The sequence below is a fragment of the Hippocampus guttulatus genome, chromosome 5, assembly GCF_054856545.1.
Source record: "Hippocampus guttulatus isolate MCC_2025c chromosome 5, RoL_Hgut_1.0, whole genome shotgun sequence".
In the NCBI taxonomy this organism is placed as follows: Eukaryota; Metazoa; Chordata; class Actinopteri; order Syngnathiformes; family Syngnathidae; genus Hippocampus; species Hippocampus guttulatus.
Window position 1 is genome coordinate 15,618,674 of NC_141265.1, and position 19,418 is coordinate 15,638,091.

The 19,418-nt window shown below is 41.0% G+C and overlaps 1 protein-coding gene across 1 annotated transcript; it reads left to right on the top strand.

The window, feature by feature from the left end:
* Window positions 1–848: 848 nt before the first annotated feature.
* Window positions 849–18,653, top strand: plcxd3 (phosphatidylinositol-specific phospholipase C, X domain containing 3). Its single transcript, XM_086112386.1, has 6 exons — window positions 849–1,311; window positions 10,771–11,027; window positions 12,952–13,125; window positions 14,388–14,563; window positions 14,804–14,905; window positions 15,585–18,653. The coding sequence occupies exons 1-6, from the start codon at window positions 1,206–1,208 to the stop codon at window positions 15,742–15,744; spliced, it is 975 nt and encodes a 324-aa protein (XP_085968512.1). The 5' UTR covers window positions 849–1,205; the 3' UTR covers window positions 15,745–18,653.
* Window positions 18,654–19,418: the final 765 nt, after the last annotated feature.

Sequence of the window (19,418 nt, forward strand, 5' to 3'; positions counted from 1 at the left end):
ATTTGATACACCTCTGGAGCCAAATGATATTTGTGAAAATACATCTACATGATCCAAAACACTTTGAACAACAAATGAGCAAGTGACACTGTACCTCTCCATGTCAATAATAACAATATTGTACTGTTTTAGATGTATGTGCACCCTTCAAAGGAACCAGTCAAGGTGAGGGTGGCCTCATAATAAAACACCTGGACAGTGGGCATTTTTTTAAACATAATTTCAAACTTGAAATGTCATGTCTACATATACAATGCCCTCCATAATGATTGGCACCCTCGATAAGATGTTTTAAAAGCCTTGAAGTAAATTCAATTAAGCATATTCTCGTACTGAAAATTGTAGAAATGGTTCACCAGAACAGAATCAAGGACCTCTCAAGGCCAACCCAGTCCCCAGACCTCAACCCCATTGAAAACCTGCGGATTAAGGTCAACTGGAGGGTGCAGATGAAAGGACCCTGGTCCCTGGATGATTCCAGTCGTTGTGCAAAGGGGAATGGTCCAAGATGTTGGCAAAAAGCAGGCAACGACCAATCATGGCTCACCTGTTTTGTGAGTTTGGTCATGTGACATTCGCAAGCTGAGCTGTGAGCAATTGTGATGTCATTTTCAGTCGACAACAAGTGGCAAAATGGCCACCTCCTGAGATGGATAAACACGGTGGATTTTGCTGCTTATTCATTTTCCACAAACGCAACAGTAATCAGAATAACGGGTTTCGACTAGCGGAGCCATATTGAACATTTTCTTATAGGTTGGGGAAAAAAATCCAAATGTTTGGGGGGGGGGGGGTCGTTTTTTCTTCAGGAATTCCAAATCCAATACAGTATAAAGTTAATTTGAAGCATTTGAGATGTAACATTTATTCCAAAGTATTATCATTATGTTATTATATATATATATATATTATAATGCCTTGCACATTCAGTCCAGTTCGGAAGACGATCCCATCATCGTAATTGTGCTACCCGCAGACGTGCACCGCCCGGGGTTGTGTGTGAGTGTGTGCGCGATGTGGACTGTCGCTTAACTTGCGTCTGGAGCGTGCGTGTGCGTCCAGAAAGGGCGGAGGAAGAGGTGGAGGAGGAGCGCACACTATATCCATCCATCCAGCCATCCAACCAGGCAGACTGGTCGGCATCAAGGCAAGCTGGTTCCAGAGAAGCTTGTACTGAGCACGGCGGTGGCGGCTGCATCGGCGGCATGGCTTCGTCTCACGGGAGAAGTAGTGACCTGCGCTTCGCCGACTGGATGTCGAGTCTCCCGCAGAGCATGCACAGCATCCCGCTCACCAACTTGGCCATCCCCGGTAAGTAAATCCATGTGCTTCATCGGATGCGTTTGCCCGCGCTTGTGGATGTGTGGTTGGAAGATTTGGACACATTCTACAGGAGGTCTTTGACCATCAACGCGTACGTAAATCGGCACCATCACTAACCTACGCTACGCCGTAGTCAAAAAGTCAAACGATAAATATTCGCATGAAAAATCCCTTATCGTCCATTAATATAAAATGACAAAATGAAAACGGGTCACATAAAGTATTGGAGGCTACGTATTCTTGTCTTATGAGCAAGACACAGTCTCGGAATGTCGTATGTCGACGCTGTTGTAAACCGACAATGTAATGGAAGTCTCTTTTTGGTTGTGCAAGACCTGTTGCGCAACATGACAAATTTAAGCCTTTACACCAATACTGTAGACTTTGATTTTTTTTTTTACTTTACATTCGATGGATGGGTGGATGGATAGATAGATACTTTAATCGTGTGGATATAAATGGTAACTGCGGCAATAGTCAAATATATGCTCTCTATATATGCATAATATTGATGTCACAAATACGAACATAATAGAAGATTCACATGATACAGTTTTGCATGTACCCAAAGGCGTGGTAGCCACACACACTTGAATAAATCCACTCACCTCGCTCCTTGGGGGAAAAAAATTTAACAGATTAAGAGTTGTTGGATGTTGCCAACCAATGAGTGCACAGGTCTTCATACCCCCCGCCCCTCCACCTCACCCTCCCTTTATGCAACGCCTAAGTCAATTAATATTATGAAGCCATTATGGCAATCTGCAGATTCATCATTCACTCGTCCGTGCTGCTGTGCTTTATTTTGTGTTTTCAAGTAAAGGCAGCACATTATGGTCGCCATGTTTGACTCACAGTAAGGAAACAGTTTGAATCCCTATGTGGCATTCCAGGCTTGCGTGGGGTTTGTCTTCTGGCTTTCTCCCGTAATCTCCAGAAAAACTTGCAAGGTTCATTGAAGACGAAATTGTCAGTAGGTGTGAATGATATTTGTCTAGAAGTGCCCTGCAACTGCCCGGTGACCGGTTTGTGGTGACATGCACACGACAAAGATCAAAGATGACATGAACTCAAATGAAATGACGGGAAAACATTGTGGTGCAGAAAAACGCACCTATTCGCTGTTTTTGTGATCAGGCCTAAACTAAAATAAAACTATTACTTTGGTGCCATTTCGGGGCAGAGGAACAATTATAAAGTGTTAGTTCTAACGAATCCTTCAAGACCATACCTGGCTTCGTGTAATAGAAAAAGCACTCTATTCTTTAGCCAGTATTTAAGGGGTGTGGATTTTCACTATTTGTAGCAGGGCTCAATCCTTATACATGTACACTTGCAAGCTGACACGCCAGGTGTATGCACCGACATCTAATATATTCAGTTTGAAATCCTGGCAAATTTCCATGAATTCTCAGAATTTTGCAAAAAAATGTCTAATAAATTTGACAGACCACAGAGAAGTGTTGTGAACAAGCCTAACAAATTTGAATGAATTTTAAAAAAATCACCAAGTATATAAAATGAAATTCCAAAGTGGTGGAAAATAGAGCCCGGCTGTCAGATGTGTGCATGTCCAAAACCCGAGTAGGGTGTCGAGAACCCGCCCCACTCTACTCTTTGGTCTCGCTCAAGTAGTTCCTGTAGAACGTACAGTATGTGCTTAATTGTCTGTCGTGTGAGTCACGGGCTGAAAAAACGAAGTGCCGCTGTGTGTAATAAACAGTCAACTTTCCCTGAAGAGTCTCTTCTACTCGGCTGCGGCGTTGGTGGCAATAAGTCACCGCTTCACTCGGTTTTGCGTAGCGCGTGGGTCCGCATGACATCGGTCTGGCGGGCGAGTTTGGAATCACGGCATTCAGCACTCGTCAGTGCTGCCACAGTTATTTTGCACAAGTAACATAATGACTTTACAGATTACTTGCTTTAAGAGTAACTGGGTTACTTTTCTGATCACTTGGTTTGCAAAGGAAGTTTGATTACAAGTTGCTTTAAGTGTGTTACATTGAGCAGACACCGACAGCCTGACAAGGGTTAACATAAAAAAGACACCCATTTTTTTTTCACCGTGACATTTTAAGTTCTTTTTTCAAAAATAAAATGAAGACAACCTTTCTGAATTACCATAGTTACTTTTAATAAAAATAAAATATTTTATGGATTTCACTGAACATGAATGTGCAACTTGTTTTTTAAAAATTATTTTTAAAGTGTCTTTGTAATAATAAAATAAGAACAAGAAGAAGAAACCCTTTATTCGTCTTACAATGGAGAAATTCCCAATTTACAGCAGCAAAGTTCACTTGAATACATTTTTTTTAAAAAGCCACTTTTTTTCTTTTACTTGACATATTTGTCATAAGAAAATTCAACATTTATAATGTTCATTGTTTATAAATATAGCAATTCAATTGGGGACTTCCAACAGTCACAGAATCTTTTGGAACTTTATCTTTAACCTTGAACGGATCCTGTGCTATGATCCATGTTTTTTTTTGGGCGGGGGGCATACATTTATTGAAGCTAGATAACACTTTGTCACCAGCCCAGAGTGTCCTGGTACAAACTCAATATAGTAACTGTATATCCAGCTCAAAAAGGTGAATTTCTACCATTCCTTCATTGATGTTTATGTGGTATGGTAAGGACACCTGAGTCGTCAAATGACCGAAAATTTGACAACCCATATTTGACGTCACCCCCTTAGATGGGAATGTGAAGTTGAATATTCCCACAATGCCTCACTATGCTCAAGCTGTAAATACCACATTTTCCATTCCTCACATTGCATAATGTATCGTTACTTGGTGAGTGCCTTTAGTGAGTACTATGGTGTTATTGGAATCGTGCCCTCCTGTATTTTGTGACCCATTAACTTTTAGTTTTGTTCCATGCACAATACATAAATGAGAGACCGCCGTGTCTGAGATGTATGCGCCGTGTAAGTCTTGTCAATTCTCTCACACTACTGCAACCTGGAAGCGGTTTACTGTAACTGCCATTAGTGGGGAAAAGTACCGGTCTTTGAAATGCTGATGTCACCATCAAGTTAAAGAAAATATATTCATTACATTTGAGCTTTGTGACGTTTGAAGAGTAACTGGAGGCTGATAATTTGACTGGAAAAAGCTACTGAGTTTGATTAGTCATGAATGGAAGATGTGCTCCCTTTTGAGGAAACGCATTACTTAGTAACGTGTTGTCGACATCATGAGCGTGGGACGGCTTGGTTTCAGCCACGCCCGAAAATCCCGCACATCTGAAAAAAACGATGCTTTATATCCTCCTGTTCAGTACCGTATTTTCTGCACGAAAAGGCGCACCTAAAAGCCTTCCATTTTCTTAAAAGCGTGCCTTAAAAGCCGATGCGCCTTGTGTATGGTCATTACGGTAATATGTCAACCCCAAAATGGCTCCTTGCTCGAGACATGCTTACAACGCAGAGTTCAAACTTAAGGCGATCGGTTTCACAGTTGAACACGGAAATAGAGCAGCAGCAAGAGGGTTTAACGTTAACGAGTCAATGTTATAACTTGCTGTTGGTTCAGTGAACTGTGTCGCTGCTTTATTAAATAGGTTTTACTGACATCTGATCGTCGCTGTATAAATCAGTGTAGTGTTCTGTTGGCATTTCCTTGAGCGTAGCTCCATCTAGTGGATGCATTGCACATTGCGTCTTATAACGCGGTGCTTCTAATATATGAAAAAAATTACAAAATAGGCCATTCGTTGAAGGTGCGCCTCATAATCCAGTGCGTCTTTTAGTGTGGAAAATACGCTACAATTTTTTTTGCACGTTTTCGCCACTTTACTCAATTTAGAAACAAGTCACTGAAACCACTGTACCGTGGAACTCATTCTTTTAAAAAACACCTTTAAAATTTTCCACACATGGGCAGCTAACTGGCTCACAAGAACGTCAGCATTTTTGTATCATATTGATAGCTTCCACAAAGTACAAGAGCGACATGATAGTGGTGGATAAAGTCGGCTAAGTCCCCAGCAAGGACCCGGGGTGTCAAATGCACTGCCCGCCACTGCTTATCAGACAGCTGCTACACACCAGCATTGACATGTCATAAGTCATGCCAGTAATTTGCTGAATCACACGCCTCATTGTGGCCCGGTTGAGATGCACCCGAGCTAGCGATCAGCATGGGAACATGCTCTGTCCCATTTAATTAGCTATCATTACTTCCTCATTGCCACTTTAAGGGGGTTGGGGGGGGGGTGTCTGTGGCGGGTGCAACTCAGATGCTCTGTTCATACACACTTCCTCCGTTTGGATCCATGTTCTGTATAAACACATTGTGATGCTTACTCATCTTGTGTTTTGTGTTTGCACATTTGGCAGAGGTTATTTGTCAAGATTTCCTCATCCGAGGAGAATTCTATTTTAGCAGCGACCATGTGCAGCAATTGGATAGTTGATAGTTTAATTTTTCCCCAAAGGGAAAACTGATTGTGTCCAGGTTCGATTCAGGCGGGACCCAAATTGGGTCAGACAGCAACAAACAATGCTGTTTTGGCTCCTCGGAAAGCTCCATTATTCCCGCTTTTCGATGGAAGGATGTTTTATATCTGAAGTTACAGCAGTGATTCTCAACGTGGGGTGTCCTAATGGTGCACCGGCTCCCCCTCTAGTGGTAAAAAAAAACTGAATTGGAAAATCAGTGAGAGCATCGAACCGAACCTAGCCAAAGCGTTCCACTTTAAAATATAGCGAGATCAAATCATCTTTTACCAGAGAGATATATCTTGGAAAGAACTGTTCCATTTTATAGTACTGCCAAATTCGTTCTTATGGTAAAATAACAACAAGAAAGTTGTTGCATCAGATCAAATGATTGAATCGTCCCTGAATCGTATTGCCCCCATATATTGACATACATATCGAATCATCTCCTATTGAAAGAGTTGCACACCCCAATCTACCTAAATACAGATCTGTTATATTTAACTTTTTACTTCAATGAGAACCGTTTTTTGACTTGTATTCATGTTTTTCATTCGACTTGATCTGCGATGCCTTTTGATCGAATCATTGAGTCATTTTTATTGATAAATTTTATTTAAGAAAACACATTCCAGCTGCCTATTTCTATAAATCAGCCTTACCGCCCTACAATAAAATACAGTGTCCAATCTCTTATTGAACGCGACGAGAACAGATTTACACACTTCTTTGTAATTGACATTGTGGCCTAAACAACAACAACAGCTACTTTTGCCGCGTCAAATTTAGAAACTTGCAACCCGTCAGACTGAATGATCGCATGACGATTAAAGCCCTGAAGGTCAGGCTAACGTGAGCGAACAGAGACAATGACAAATGTGCTGCGGGACTTCATCATTAAACAACCTGATTTGCGCCGCTGCCAGTGTGAAAAATCTGTCGGGGAAGATTACCTTATAGGAGCAGGAACACCGAGCTTGTATCATCTCTTTGACATTACTTAGAATTATCATCTGAGGGAATTCAGGAGTCAATAAAAGCACACATGCAGAATGATCCTTACTAATTGCTCGTCATAAAGATGGATGACACATGCACAGATGTGCTATCCTGGCAGCCCATGCAAACCACCACAGGCCGTTTCGCTGTTTGGCAACAGAGTGGCATCATCCATCGCACTCCTCAACTCAGCCGTATGCTGCCAGATACTGTGTGCACTTAGATTTGCTTATGTCGCCATGAAACCAATCCGGCATCATGACAATGGACAGCAGTTGTTTTGGACAGGGCCGCAAAAAGTGACGTTGCCTCCATTTGGAAGTGCAACATTCTCTTCCACATTTGCATTTAAATGAGTCATTTTTAAAATCTATGGGGCTCTTTTCCCTGCTTTTATGTCCTAAGTGGAATTGTGACCAAATCCGGTGAGCTAAAATAATAAAGATAAAGAAGAAATAAATAGCACGGGCATCCATCCATCTTTTCTTGACCTCATTCAGGTCAGGGGTGAGCTGGCGACTATCCAAGCTGACTTTGAGTGAGAGGTGGGGTGCACCATGGATTGGTCGACAGTCAGTCAGTCAGTTGGGTCCAAATACACAAACCGAGGCGATCAAAGAAGTAGCCGCAGAAGCAGAGGGAGTATTTCGTGTCTTTCCAGCTTCCTCCGAAAGCGGAGACTTAAATCCTTTGACTGGATCGCTCGGTTGCCTCTTAATCCCCAAACAAGGAGGATGATGCCGATCAGTTACCGGTGCGCTGAGATGTTTGGAGAGACTGAAAATAGAATCGAAGCGTATTTCTTTTTATTTTGTTGGCAATTCTGCAAACATTCCTGATTAAATCCTGTATCCAGATGTCTTGCGAGCGAGCAGAAAATGATTTTGTATGGATTTGCTACACAGGCGCCCTCAGTTAGGGTGCTGCCGGCTAATTGAGTTTCCTCGCAGGAGGGCATTTGTCTTGATTCTGAAAGTCCAGTCGGAACACGGGCAGCATGTGTGTGTGTGTGTGTGTGTGTGTGGTTTTGGAAGGGAAAAAAAGCGATAAAGGACAGTCCAGCCAGGTAGCCGTGTGCACATCCAAAGCTATTCTTAGGCTGGGAGCGGGATGAAATCACAAAGGGAGATTGAAGGGGAGTGGATATCCACATGCTGGATTTCAATTCTGCTCAGTGGATATGCTCCACTTTGTCTCAGTTCCCAAATTCATTTTCTTCAATCCTCCCCTTGTCTCCTTTCCTCCCTGTCTTCCTCCCCGCCCGCAAGTAGAAAATGGAGTCGCCCTGCTCACTTTATTATTGATAAATAGGCCAAAGTGTGAAGAAGTTTGTTAGCCCCCCCCCCCCCCCCCAAAAAAAAAACATTCCGGTTGCACAGGCACGAGTAGACAAAAAATTTACTTGCACTTACTCTCTTTTCGTACTTTTTTCCGAATCCACGTCGAATTAAATCACCTCCTCATAACTTCCCTTCTCATTTCATCTCTTCTCATCTGCTCAACTGCCTTCCTTCCTCTCTCCTCCCATCTTTTCTCCTTATTCCCCTTTTTGCGACCCACAGTTATCCCCTAATTTTCTTTTCCACATTTCTTAAAATTCCTCATCTTATCTCATCTCCTCCACTCTCACCATCTTCTCTTATCACTGCACTTCTCTTAGACATCACCCATTTCTTTCCGTCTGCTTCTCATCTCCTTCTTGCCCCCCCAGCATCCCCCCTCCCGTCTTCTCTTCGTCTTCTTAAACCCCATTTTTTAATTTTATGTCATCATCTCCTTAAATCCTCTCCACTTCCTCCTCTCATGTCCTCTTTATCTCCTCCCCTCATCTCATCTTCTCTCCTCTTCGCTCATCCTGACAAATATTACTCAACTCCAGCGTGCATCTCTGTGCTCTTGTGGACAGTTTGGCAAGATGGTAAAACCCTCCAGGGTTAAAGATGTCCCACTGAGACGGTGTGTGTTTTTCTGCATGGCAACGTAATGCACAAGCTTTATGACATACACATTTAAGAGCGTTATTAATTTGTAATGCAGCTTTATTTCCTTGCCTGGAGGGTTGGAGCAATTTTGAATCTATTACAATCTGTTAGGAAGAGCAAGATGTGTTGCACGTCTCTTGTTTATGAATATGTACATATACGAATTCACTTAACTGGTCCAAGCATTGTTTATCATGACAAATAATATATTTTTGTTAATTATTGACACTGGGAATAAAAAGGTTTTCTTGTATTTACTCAATTTGATTTTGTCAAGTGGTTGCACAAAATAAAAATCATCCGGAGCCAGATACATTTTTAAAGTAGTCATCAAGTCCAGGCGTGTCAAACTCATTTTTTTGTCACGGGCCATATTATAGTTCCCGGTTTTCTTGGAGGGCTGTTATGACTGTGAAACCATACAAGGAAGTCAAGAATAATGGTTTATTCAACTGTAGTTTAAGTTACTGTAATGAGGGTTTTGGTAACAAGAAAACTTAGATTAGTATATTATGTATGAGAATTTGAAATTTTGGTTAAAATTTTAGCAAGCATCATAGAAGTCAACATGTTAGATTTGCTTTTGCGGGCCACATCAAATGATGTGGCGGGCCAGATCTGGCCCCCGGGCCTTGAGTTTGACACCTGTGTTCTAGTCTACGAGCATCACAAAGCGGATTATGTTCAAGTAGTTGTCTAGTCTACTTGAAAAAAAAAAGATCTGGATCCGGATCATTTTATTTCGTGCACTTGAATAAATAAAATTGTGTAACTTCAACATTTTTCTAACAAAACAAAAACTGTCACAAAAAAAACTGGATACGCTGTCATTTAAGTGAAAGAATATTTTGCTCTTCTGCCTGTCGCTATACATTGCTAGCATGAATAGATGAGCACAGATACGAATATTTTGCAAAACAATCACACAATTGATGAACATCCTTTCACTTATGCATGCATTTTAATTAGCAAGGCATTTGATGGATGAGAGTTTGAAGAAGCAGTGAAAATGTTGAATTGCAGTCTGATTGTTTGTCCGTTCAGTTGGACGGCCCTTAAAAAGTGAAGATAAATCCTTCCCGCTGGTAACTTTAGCTCCAGCTGTTCAAGTTTGTTGGGGTCATGCTCTGCTTCACGACATGACCCTGGATGCGGTGCCCACCCGCCTCAGCTGTCAATCCTGCTTTGTCTCAAAATGTCTTGGAAAAAAAAGCTTGCCACAGCACGGACGCCGGACCAGAGGCTTCATTCTGGCTCTGCGTGTTTTTCTGTTCGTTTAAGTGTGTGCATGTGCGTGTACGTGTTTTTACTGCGTGAGACTGAACAGACCTCGGATGAGACGGAAAAAAAAGAGGATGGAGAATCGATTGCAGAAATGAGAACAAGCAGGCGGATGATAAAACAATGCGTCTGGTTTGTGTAACATGACACACACACACACACACACACACACACACACACACACTCCATTAGGTCATATCAGGACACAAAACCTTCAGACCATAACACGAGAGTAATGATTTTCACGATCAGGAATTCAGCCGACATCTTTGAGAATGAAATGGCTTCACCTCTTGCTGGAGTGAAGGGAACAAAGATGGAGCAATTGAGGTACAGTTACGTTTGCTAAGGCTAGCTGATGCGTTTTGCTCAATCACTCATAGACAGCCCAACTAAATGTTTTCTATGATGTCTGCTTGGAGAAAATGCTTATCTTCACAAACATTGACAAGGTCTATTATAGCTAGAGGCCTATGATGAAAAATACAAGGAAGTTGAAGTGAGGATGAAACCAGGGTTGTTATATTCTTTTCCGGATGCTGATGCGCTGGAAATGCTTTCAAGTTGTTTCGGTTCGTGACTTAACAACCCTGATGTTGTTATTCACACAAGTTGTTGCCATGGTGCCAGGCTGGTTCTAACCCAGCGTTTTCATCCCAGCGCAGGCCACACAAATACAGTACAACAAAACATCCTTTCTGAAGGCTGTGTGTTTGTGTGTGTCACCTCCAGGTTCCCACGACTCCTTCAGCTTCTACATCGACGAGGCGTCTCCCGTGGGCCCAGAGCAGCCTGAGACGGTGCAGAACTTTGTGTCGGTTTTTGGCACGGTGGCCAAGAAACTGATGAGAAAGTGGTTAGCCACGCAGACCATGAACTTCAACAGCCAGCTGGAGGCTGGCGTCCGTTTCTTTGACCTACGCATCTCCACCAAGCCCCGAGACCCCGACAACGAGCTCTTCTTTGCGCACGGCCTCTTCAGTGCCACAGTCAGTCCACCTTTTAACCATATATCAGTCAATCTATGCAGTTATTGTAATGAAGAGCGTTTTCAGGGCCATGATAATGTAGTAAGGTAGACCCAATTGCAGAAGGAGAGGCAAACCACGGCAACAGAAGTAATCTCTCAAACATGTTTGGGCTGAAAAACGCAATTTATCTATTTATCGTTCTATCTATCGAGCTAGCTAGCTTTTTAGCTAGCTATGTACCTCGATCTATTGACCGAGCTATGTACCGCTCTTTCTCTCTCTCTGTTTCTCTCTTTCTCTGTCTCTGTCCAACCATCTGTCTATTTATACTGTATGTGTGTCTGTCTGTCCACCTATCTCCATATGTCTAGCTTTCAAGCTATTCACCTTCTTAAACATTTTGATATCATCAGGTCGAGCATGAAATGACACCTCTGCCAAGGAGTTCGTTAAGTGAGAATGATTATGCAAAATCAACCTCCATAACTACCTTGACATTTTATCCTATTTCCCAGTAATGAAAGCTTGACTCCTAATGAAGATGTTCAATTTGGTGCTGAGTCAAATTAAGACAAATGGTCATCTGTGCGCTGCCGTGTGACATTCTAATCTGTTTTATGACCAGTTGATATTCCTCAACAGGAAATTTAACCTAATTTTTCCAGTGAATAACGCTGAATATGGGGAATGTTGGCACACTGAGCAGATGTATATCCATGTATTTGCTTGCACAATTTGATGCTGATCCAAATTTCGATTTTTGCGCTTTGCCAGTTGTTTGCATGCCACTGAGTGCCATTAGTTTATGTTTGTGAGCATGATGACCCAAAAAAATTCTCTGAAGCTTTATAGACACTTGTGACATGGGCCAAGGAAGAACATGTAACATTTTACCAGCTGTCATCTTTTCTCCATGCTCAGGTCCTACTTTTTTAACTAAAAGATGGATATAATGGAGCCGATCTACACCGCATTTCAATTAATTATCATAATTACCGGTATTTTTATTTTATACCCAAAACATTTTATGTATACTTTGTAATTTAGCATTAAATGTAATGTTATTTTATTGCAGTTGTTCTCCATTGGTTTGGCTAATTTCTTGAAACAGAGATGACATTCTTAAAGCTAAAAGGTCATTTGGCCAAACAGTTTTACAGCTCTGCGCAACAATATAGCTCTTTCGCAAAAGCTCATATCCCTCCCAAAATTGTTCACACATGCTTCAAACTAGATTCCTTTCTCATATAAGGAGTCAGTACCAGCAAAATTGCAAAGATGCTTCTCAATTGCTTTGCTTTGGCCCAAAATAATTCGAATGGTTCAGCACAACACCACGGATAACCTGCAAAAGCTCATATATCTCCCAAAACAATTCACACATGTGTCAAAACTAAATTCCTTTTCAGTATAAACAATCAGTCCCCTCCAAAATACATCGGCCCTTTTGTGTTGTGTAAGCACTGCCAAGATAAAACGCTGAGATGTTTTGTTACAATGGAGGAAGTCTAGCTAACGGAACACAGGCAATATTGCCTACAGTGCTGTAAATAAAGTTTTACAACTACACCAACACTCTCACTGGTTGCTGTCATCACCTCCCTCTCTTGGGCACCACCCTTATCTTCCTGCCCAGAGATACGCTGCTCATACTTTGGCCAGAGATTTTGGTCCACATTGGAGTGGACTTATTGTACTTATGATGACTTATTCCAATACGTGTTGCAGTTTCGTAGATTTCCAAGAATGGCCATTTAAATGTAAAAAAAACGGGGGAAAAAAACAGGGCACATTTTCAAGATTATCTCAATGAATAATGCATGATTCGTCAAGCAAATGCAGGAGGCGGATTGCGCCGGTGTGTAATTTTCTGCTGATTCAAACTATGATTAGCGGTCTGCCCTAGTTTTAAAAGAATCCCTTGTACGTGTGTTTTCTGTAGGTCAGAGAAGGATTGGAGCAGATCAGCAGCTTCCTGTCATCGCACGCCAGAGAAGTGGTGTTTCTGGACTTCAACCACTTCTATGGTGTACAGAACCTGCACCACGAGAAGTTGGTCACCATGTTGAAGGACGTTTTTGGAGACAAGCTCTGCCCAGTTGTTTTTGCCCAGGAGGTATGCCTCTGATTACGGTGAACTCTTCAAAGTCCATGTGAAGTGAAAATACATGTCTGTTGACATGGTACAAGGAAGAGTGTTGTTCACAACCCTGCTAAATTTGAATTATGGAAAAAAAATCATCAAGGAAAAAAAAATCAAGCTCTTGTCTCCACTCTCAAACACTGTGGGCGTGTACACTGAATGCATGAAACCATGCCCTATGAAAAATGGATGCTACACCAGTAGCTTTGTCATAAAGACTCCAGTGGCTGGAATATATCCCGATGAGTTGTTGTGGGCCTTTCCATATCATGAAAAGAATTACTAGTCAACAGCTAGGTCGTTAGCGAACAGGCTTCCGGGGCTCCCCTCACCTCTTTGCATGGGAATTTAAATAAGGACACAAGCTCTTCTGTAATTGTGACATCCAGGGAAGACGCGTTTTGGCGGTGGAGTATAGCTGTAATTTTATAAACGGGCTTAGTAATAATAACAAAGTAACTGTAGTCCAGTTGTCCAGATAGATAGATTTTTTTTCTAAGGAAGAAAAAATACTTTCAATGGAATATTAAGGGCAAAATGGAAAAAAATGTTATAAAACATTATATACAGTACATATCATGAGAATTAAGGAAAGAAGTATGTAAAATTACCATTTAGCTCAGAAAATACCTACCGCATGATTAGCACAAACAGTGAATGTGATCATTTTGGAGTGGTCTTTTTTTTCCTCCTCAGAGCTGTATACAGTATACACTTATAGATTTTTAATATATAATATACGATAACAGGGCGGCATGGTGGGCATCTGCTTACTATGTCCGCCTCACAGTGCAGACGTGCAGGGTTCGATTCCGGCTCCGGCCTTCCTGTGTGGAGTTTGCACGTTCTCGCCGTGCGTGCGTGGGTTTTCTCCGGTTTCCTCCCATTTTCCAAAAATGTGCATGGCAGGTTAATGGAACACTCTAAATTGTCCCTGGGTGTGACTGTGAGTATGGATGGTTGTTCGTCTTTGTGTGCCCTGCGATTGGCTGGCAACCAGTTCAGGGTGTACCCCGCTTACTGCCCAAAGACAGCTGGGATAGGCTCCAGCACGCCCGTGACTGTTGTGAGGATAAGTGTATCAGAAAATGGATGGGTTGATTATATAATAACAATTTTAATGTGTAGTGCATATCTACTCTAAGTATCTCATATGATTTTAGATTAAAGACCTGATAAAGATCTATTTTATTATTATTTTTTTTACATTCATAATTGTGTCCCCATGTCCTCAGTTGAGTCTGCAGTATCTGTGGGAGAAGGAGTACCAGGTGCTTGTCTTCTACCATCACCCTATGGCCCTGGAGGTGCCCTTTCTTTGGCCCGGCCAGATGATGCCCGCCCCATGGGCCAACACTACCGACCCGGAGAAGCTGGTTCAGTTCCTCCAGGCCTCTGTCACTGACCGCAGGTTAGCAAGCAGACTCTCAGTGTTTGTGTGTGTGTGTGTGTGTGTGTGTGCGCGCGCATGTGCGAGCATTCATCATTTGGTCAGTATGATCACATCACTGTGATTTGCTGCAAAATGGACCACAGCACTCCTCTTGTGTTGCGAGCCAAACTGAACACTTCAACATTTTGTAAAAATACAAAAGTATTTATGTTTGAAAAAGAAAAAAAAAGAAAAAATGATGATGCTTGTTTCCTGCAGGAGGAAGGGCACTTTCTTTGTCTCCCAGGTGGTCCTCACACCGAAGGCCAGCACGGTGATGAAGGGTGTGGCTAGCGGACTCCGAGAGACAATCACAGAAAGGTGAGAGCGCATGGACGCTGTTCTCGAGAGAAATTCATAGAATTCTGTCGAAAACTAAATAGCTTGGTGATATTTAGCTTCACAATACCCGCCAGCAGTTGTGCAGACTTGCCCTTGGATCGTATGGGCAATTTTATTAAAACATAACGATAAAACATCAACACTGCCCTTGTGGAGGACACATATAATATTGATGTGGCTCAGATGAAAGTGTGGATTTTCATTTTATTTGTTTATATCTTTTCTTTCTTTCTCGGTGTATAATGCATGAACGGCTCAAGAGCATCTTGAAGGTGTACAAAGTATCAGTTAAGATCGCTCAGCTTTGGTGGAGGTTCTGATTTGATGTGATCGGTGAAGTGAAAACGTTTTTTGTTTTTTATATTCCATGTGGTTCACACTAAATTATATAAAAAGGCCAGCAAAAACAGTTTGGTAAAAATACAGGAAGAAGCACAGACAGGAATTCCCTCCCCCGGCACACACAAAACATCAACTTCAATATTGCTGAGACCCTACAAATGTTATGAATATACTCGAAGAAATCCTGACTGGCCCAACAACTAATCCCTGGGGAACACCACAAAGAAGATAAAGAAACATCACCACACTGAAGAAACTTTTGCTCAGCCCAACAAAGTAAACTTCATTGTCTCATCTTTGGTCATGTGCCTCGCAGGGCTTTGCCGGGAATGATGCAGTGGATCCGGTCGCAGAGGCCCGGCGAGAGTGGCATCAACATCATCACCGCCGACTTTGTTGAGCTGGGCGAGTTCATCAGCGCCGTCATCACCCTCAACTACCACATGGATGACGAAGACGACGACGACGCCACCTGAGAGCCGTCAGAGGTGTCGCCATCGAGCGCGGTCGCACCCCTGCTGCCCGGCAGGTGGGTGGGTGGGGGGGGGTCTTGGTCTGTGCTCTGCCTCTTTTCTCCTTGCCGTTTGTTTCAGAGGAGATGTGCTGCTCCTTCCACTTTATTTAGGGCTAGAGTGAAACGGTGAATGACACGGAGATGAGGTTGAGAGAAGAAACGTTGCGATGGTGAGTTCGATGGTGTGACAGTGCTAATTTGGGGCCAAAAATGTCCCCTCTTTTAAGTGAGATACGCCACCCGAGCTGTAAAAATGACCGCTTTCACTATACACATGTAAAGCATTTTATATTCGGTATGTTCCTCATCATGCATTTCTGGTTCTCTTCGATGATTCTGATCACAAAGGTCATGTGTGAAATAGTATAAATGTACACCTGACTCAGTGGGAAGCCAGTCTAATGAAGAGTCATGTTAGAGCATTAAATATTTTTGGGTTTTTTTTTTATTCAATGATTCAATAATTTGGGGGGGGTGCGGGTGAGTTTGGGAGTGGGATTTTACTTACGCTGTAATTTTGGGAGTATGTTGGAAAAAATGAAATAACCAAAACCTGTTTTTAATTTTTAATGGTTATATTTAATTATGGTATTTATTTATTCATTTCAACCCACTACATCACATTGAATGTGTGTGGCAAGATAGTTCAGATGTGCCCCCCCCACAATTTCTTTATGAATCTGATTTGTTTCTATTGCAAAAAGGCCACCTCCTATTATTGAGAGAAAGTGGGAGGTGAAACAATAAGATTGCACAGCTTGTAAAACATTTCTTATACATTTTTAATTCTTAATTTTTTTTAAATAATTGTGGATTAATTTTAAACACATTTTACACTATTGAGAGGATGTAGGGAAATCACCAAATTAGAAAATAAGTTTTCACTTTTTTACAAATGCTTTACTTCTTTCTTAATGTATAAATTTATATATTTTTTAAAATACTTTTCTTGAAAATATATATTTATTGGGAGCATCTGGTTAAAACCCCCCCCACAATATCAGAGAAATTAGATTACAAAATTCTTATACTGTAGATTTTCATTGATATTTTTTTTCTTTATTTATTTATCAAATTTAACCTGTCTCCTTCCACAAATAACCACCAAAGTATCCAAATAAGCAAAATTTCATGTCACACTTTCACACATTAAAAAAAATGTCCCATTTATTTTGATTACATCTCACCTTAAACTGTTGAGAGTTTGCGGGGGCTCGGGGAAGCAAATAAGATTTTACTCCTTTTGAAATCAACAAGGTGTTGCTGTTTGTGAATAGTCCGCTGGCTCCGAATGAATTGGTGGTGGGTGCTGAGTCGTGATGTATAAAAATATTGCTCACAAGAGTCTATCCAGTGTTTGCTTTTGCTTTCAATCTCCTCCTTGTGCGTCTGTATCGACTGCGGTGCTGCAGCGTCTGAGTCACCGTCATGTTTTTGTAGTCTTTCTACTGACACACAATTTTAGAGGTGAACTTTATTTCAAGTCAGCTGTTTCTTTCTTTCTTTTTTTTTTTTTTTTTTTGCAGCACTGTTTCAACATGTTTAGATAGCGGTGGCATATTGGTGTCTTTATCTGGTGTTATTGCTTGTTTCCAGAGCTCAGATTTTCACAATATCTGGAATTGTTGTTCCATTATGTGTTGATAAAATACCTTGTGTGGTAGAGGAGTAAATAAAGGTTGACAAATGCATTGACAGAAATATGAGGTGCTGTACACACCAAAAATGTTGTTTCTATAACAACTACCGTACTATCCGCACTATAAGGCAATTCGGAGTATAAGGCGCACTTTCAATGAGTGGCCTATTTTAAGACTGTTTTTATATATAAGGCGCACCACATGATAAGACGCCTAGAATAGAAGCCGCAATAGTGGCTGTGGTTGTGTTAAGCATCCACTAGATGGAGCTATGCTAAAGGGAACACAATACAATACGATGCTGCTTTGTTTACATAGCGCTCTCACAACCGATGCAACTGTAGCAAACTGCTTAACAAATACTTTAAAATACTACGTCCAAGAAATCAGATCATTGATCCATATATAAGGTGCATCAGATTATAAGGTGCATTGTCAACTTTTGAGAAAGTGGAATGCTTTTAGGTGCGCCTTATAGTGCGGATAATATGGTAAATATATTTTGCGGCTATACGGCACCTCAAAAACAAGTGTGTGATTACATTCCAAACAAAAGCAAAAGCAGCACTTACTGCAGAGAATGCATCCTTGTGAGGATTGTTGTCTCGTCTCCCCAACCATCCAACCATTACACAAAAACTATTCGGGATCGGTGAACGTGTCTTAAAAGTCAACTGTGCCGTGTGCTTGCGATGAAAAGTCTGCAGTTTGTACGCTTCTGTGTCTCAAACCACTATGCTTTTTATGTTTTATATTGTGTTTGTAAATACTGTAATTGCAAGAGTACATTGCCAAGAAACTGTAAAGCAGTGAGTGACTTTACTACTTTACTATGGTTATTATTATTTTTTTTTAATACCAAATTTGGTAGTGATGTGCATGAGCGGTAGACTTGAATATTCAAGTCCCGTTTGGATTTTATTATCTCTATTCCTACAGTTGCATGAGTTCAAGACATGTTTTGGTTTTTTTTTTTCATTCCTGATTGCAGTCAAAAGGCTGAAACTTCATAAAATGACCAGAGACTTGATAAGGGCGTACAAATTGTGTTGTGAGGTCATTATTGTCTTCCCTGGTCAAAGCTGTTATTGCTTTTATGTTCTGATGTATTTAAAAAAAAAAAAAAAATCACTCAATGAATAATACAATAAAAGAGTCCTTTGCTGTTGTAAAACTGAAACCATCGTTCCAAGAGTGGCAGATAAATAAAAGCTATGAATACCAAACGCCATCCCTCCTTGACCTGCATCGCTTTTTGTCAAGCAAAACTGGGAGCGTTTTTTTTCCCATATCCGTTATATGCAGGATGGAATTTCTGAAGCACGTGTACAAGATCCCCTCCCCTCCCAAAAAGAAAATAAATATATATATATATATATATATATATATATATATATATATATATATATATATATATATATATAATCTGAAACAGCCCCCTGGCCCCAAAAAAATCATCCTCGTTTCCACGGTGATGAGAATGGAAGTGGGCGAGCGGTGGCACATGGGGTGACCTTGCGCAGACTGTGTTGTATAATTCATGTAATTCACCATGTCATTCACGATCTAATGCACCATGCAAGCTGACAACAGAGCTGACTTGAAATTGGACAGCTTGTTTGTTTACACACGTGTTTGGCGTACGTGGTGACAAACAATATTGACCAAAAAAAAAAAAACAACAACCAAAAACGAGTCTCTTTTGGAGATGGGAGTAATTGGAGTTCGACTGAAATAAAAAAAGCTATTATAAGCACTGTTGCTTGAAAGTTGTCATTTTAGACAAAAATTCACAATATTAAAATGGTATTTTCCAAGGTAAAGTCAAAATAAGTGAAAAAGAATTTTAACAGTAAATTGTAGCCTGGCACATCGACAGCATGAAATAGTCATTAAACTTGTAATCTTATGAGAAAAAAAAAATCACAATGTATAAGATTAAATGTGTAAAGGTCAAAATTCAATCATATTAGAATAATTTTAATAGTCATACTAT

Excerpts from the sequence above, each read along its gene's own strand:
- plcxd3 (XM_086112386.1), top strand. The coding sequence starts at position 1,206 with ATGGCTTCGTCTCACGGGAGAAGTAGTGACCTGCGCTTCGCCGACTGG. Across the intron at positions 1,312-10,770 it reads CACCAACTTGGCCATCCCCG|GTTCCCACGACTCCTTCAGC; the intron begins GTAAGTAAATCC and ends TGTCACCTCCAG. Across the intron at positions 14,906-15,584 it reads CGAGAGACAATCACAGAAAG|GGCTTTGCCGGGAATGATGC; the intron begins GTGAGAGCGCAT and ends TGTGCCTCGCAG.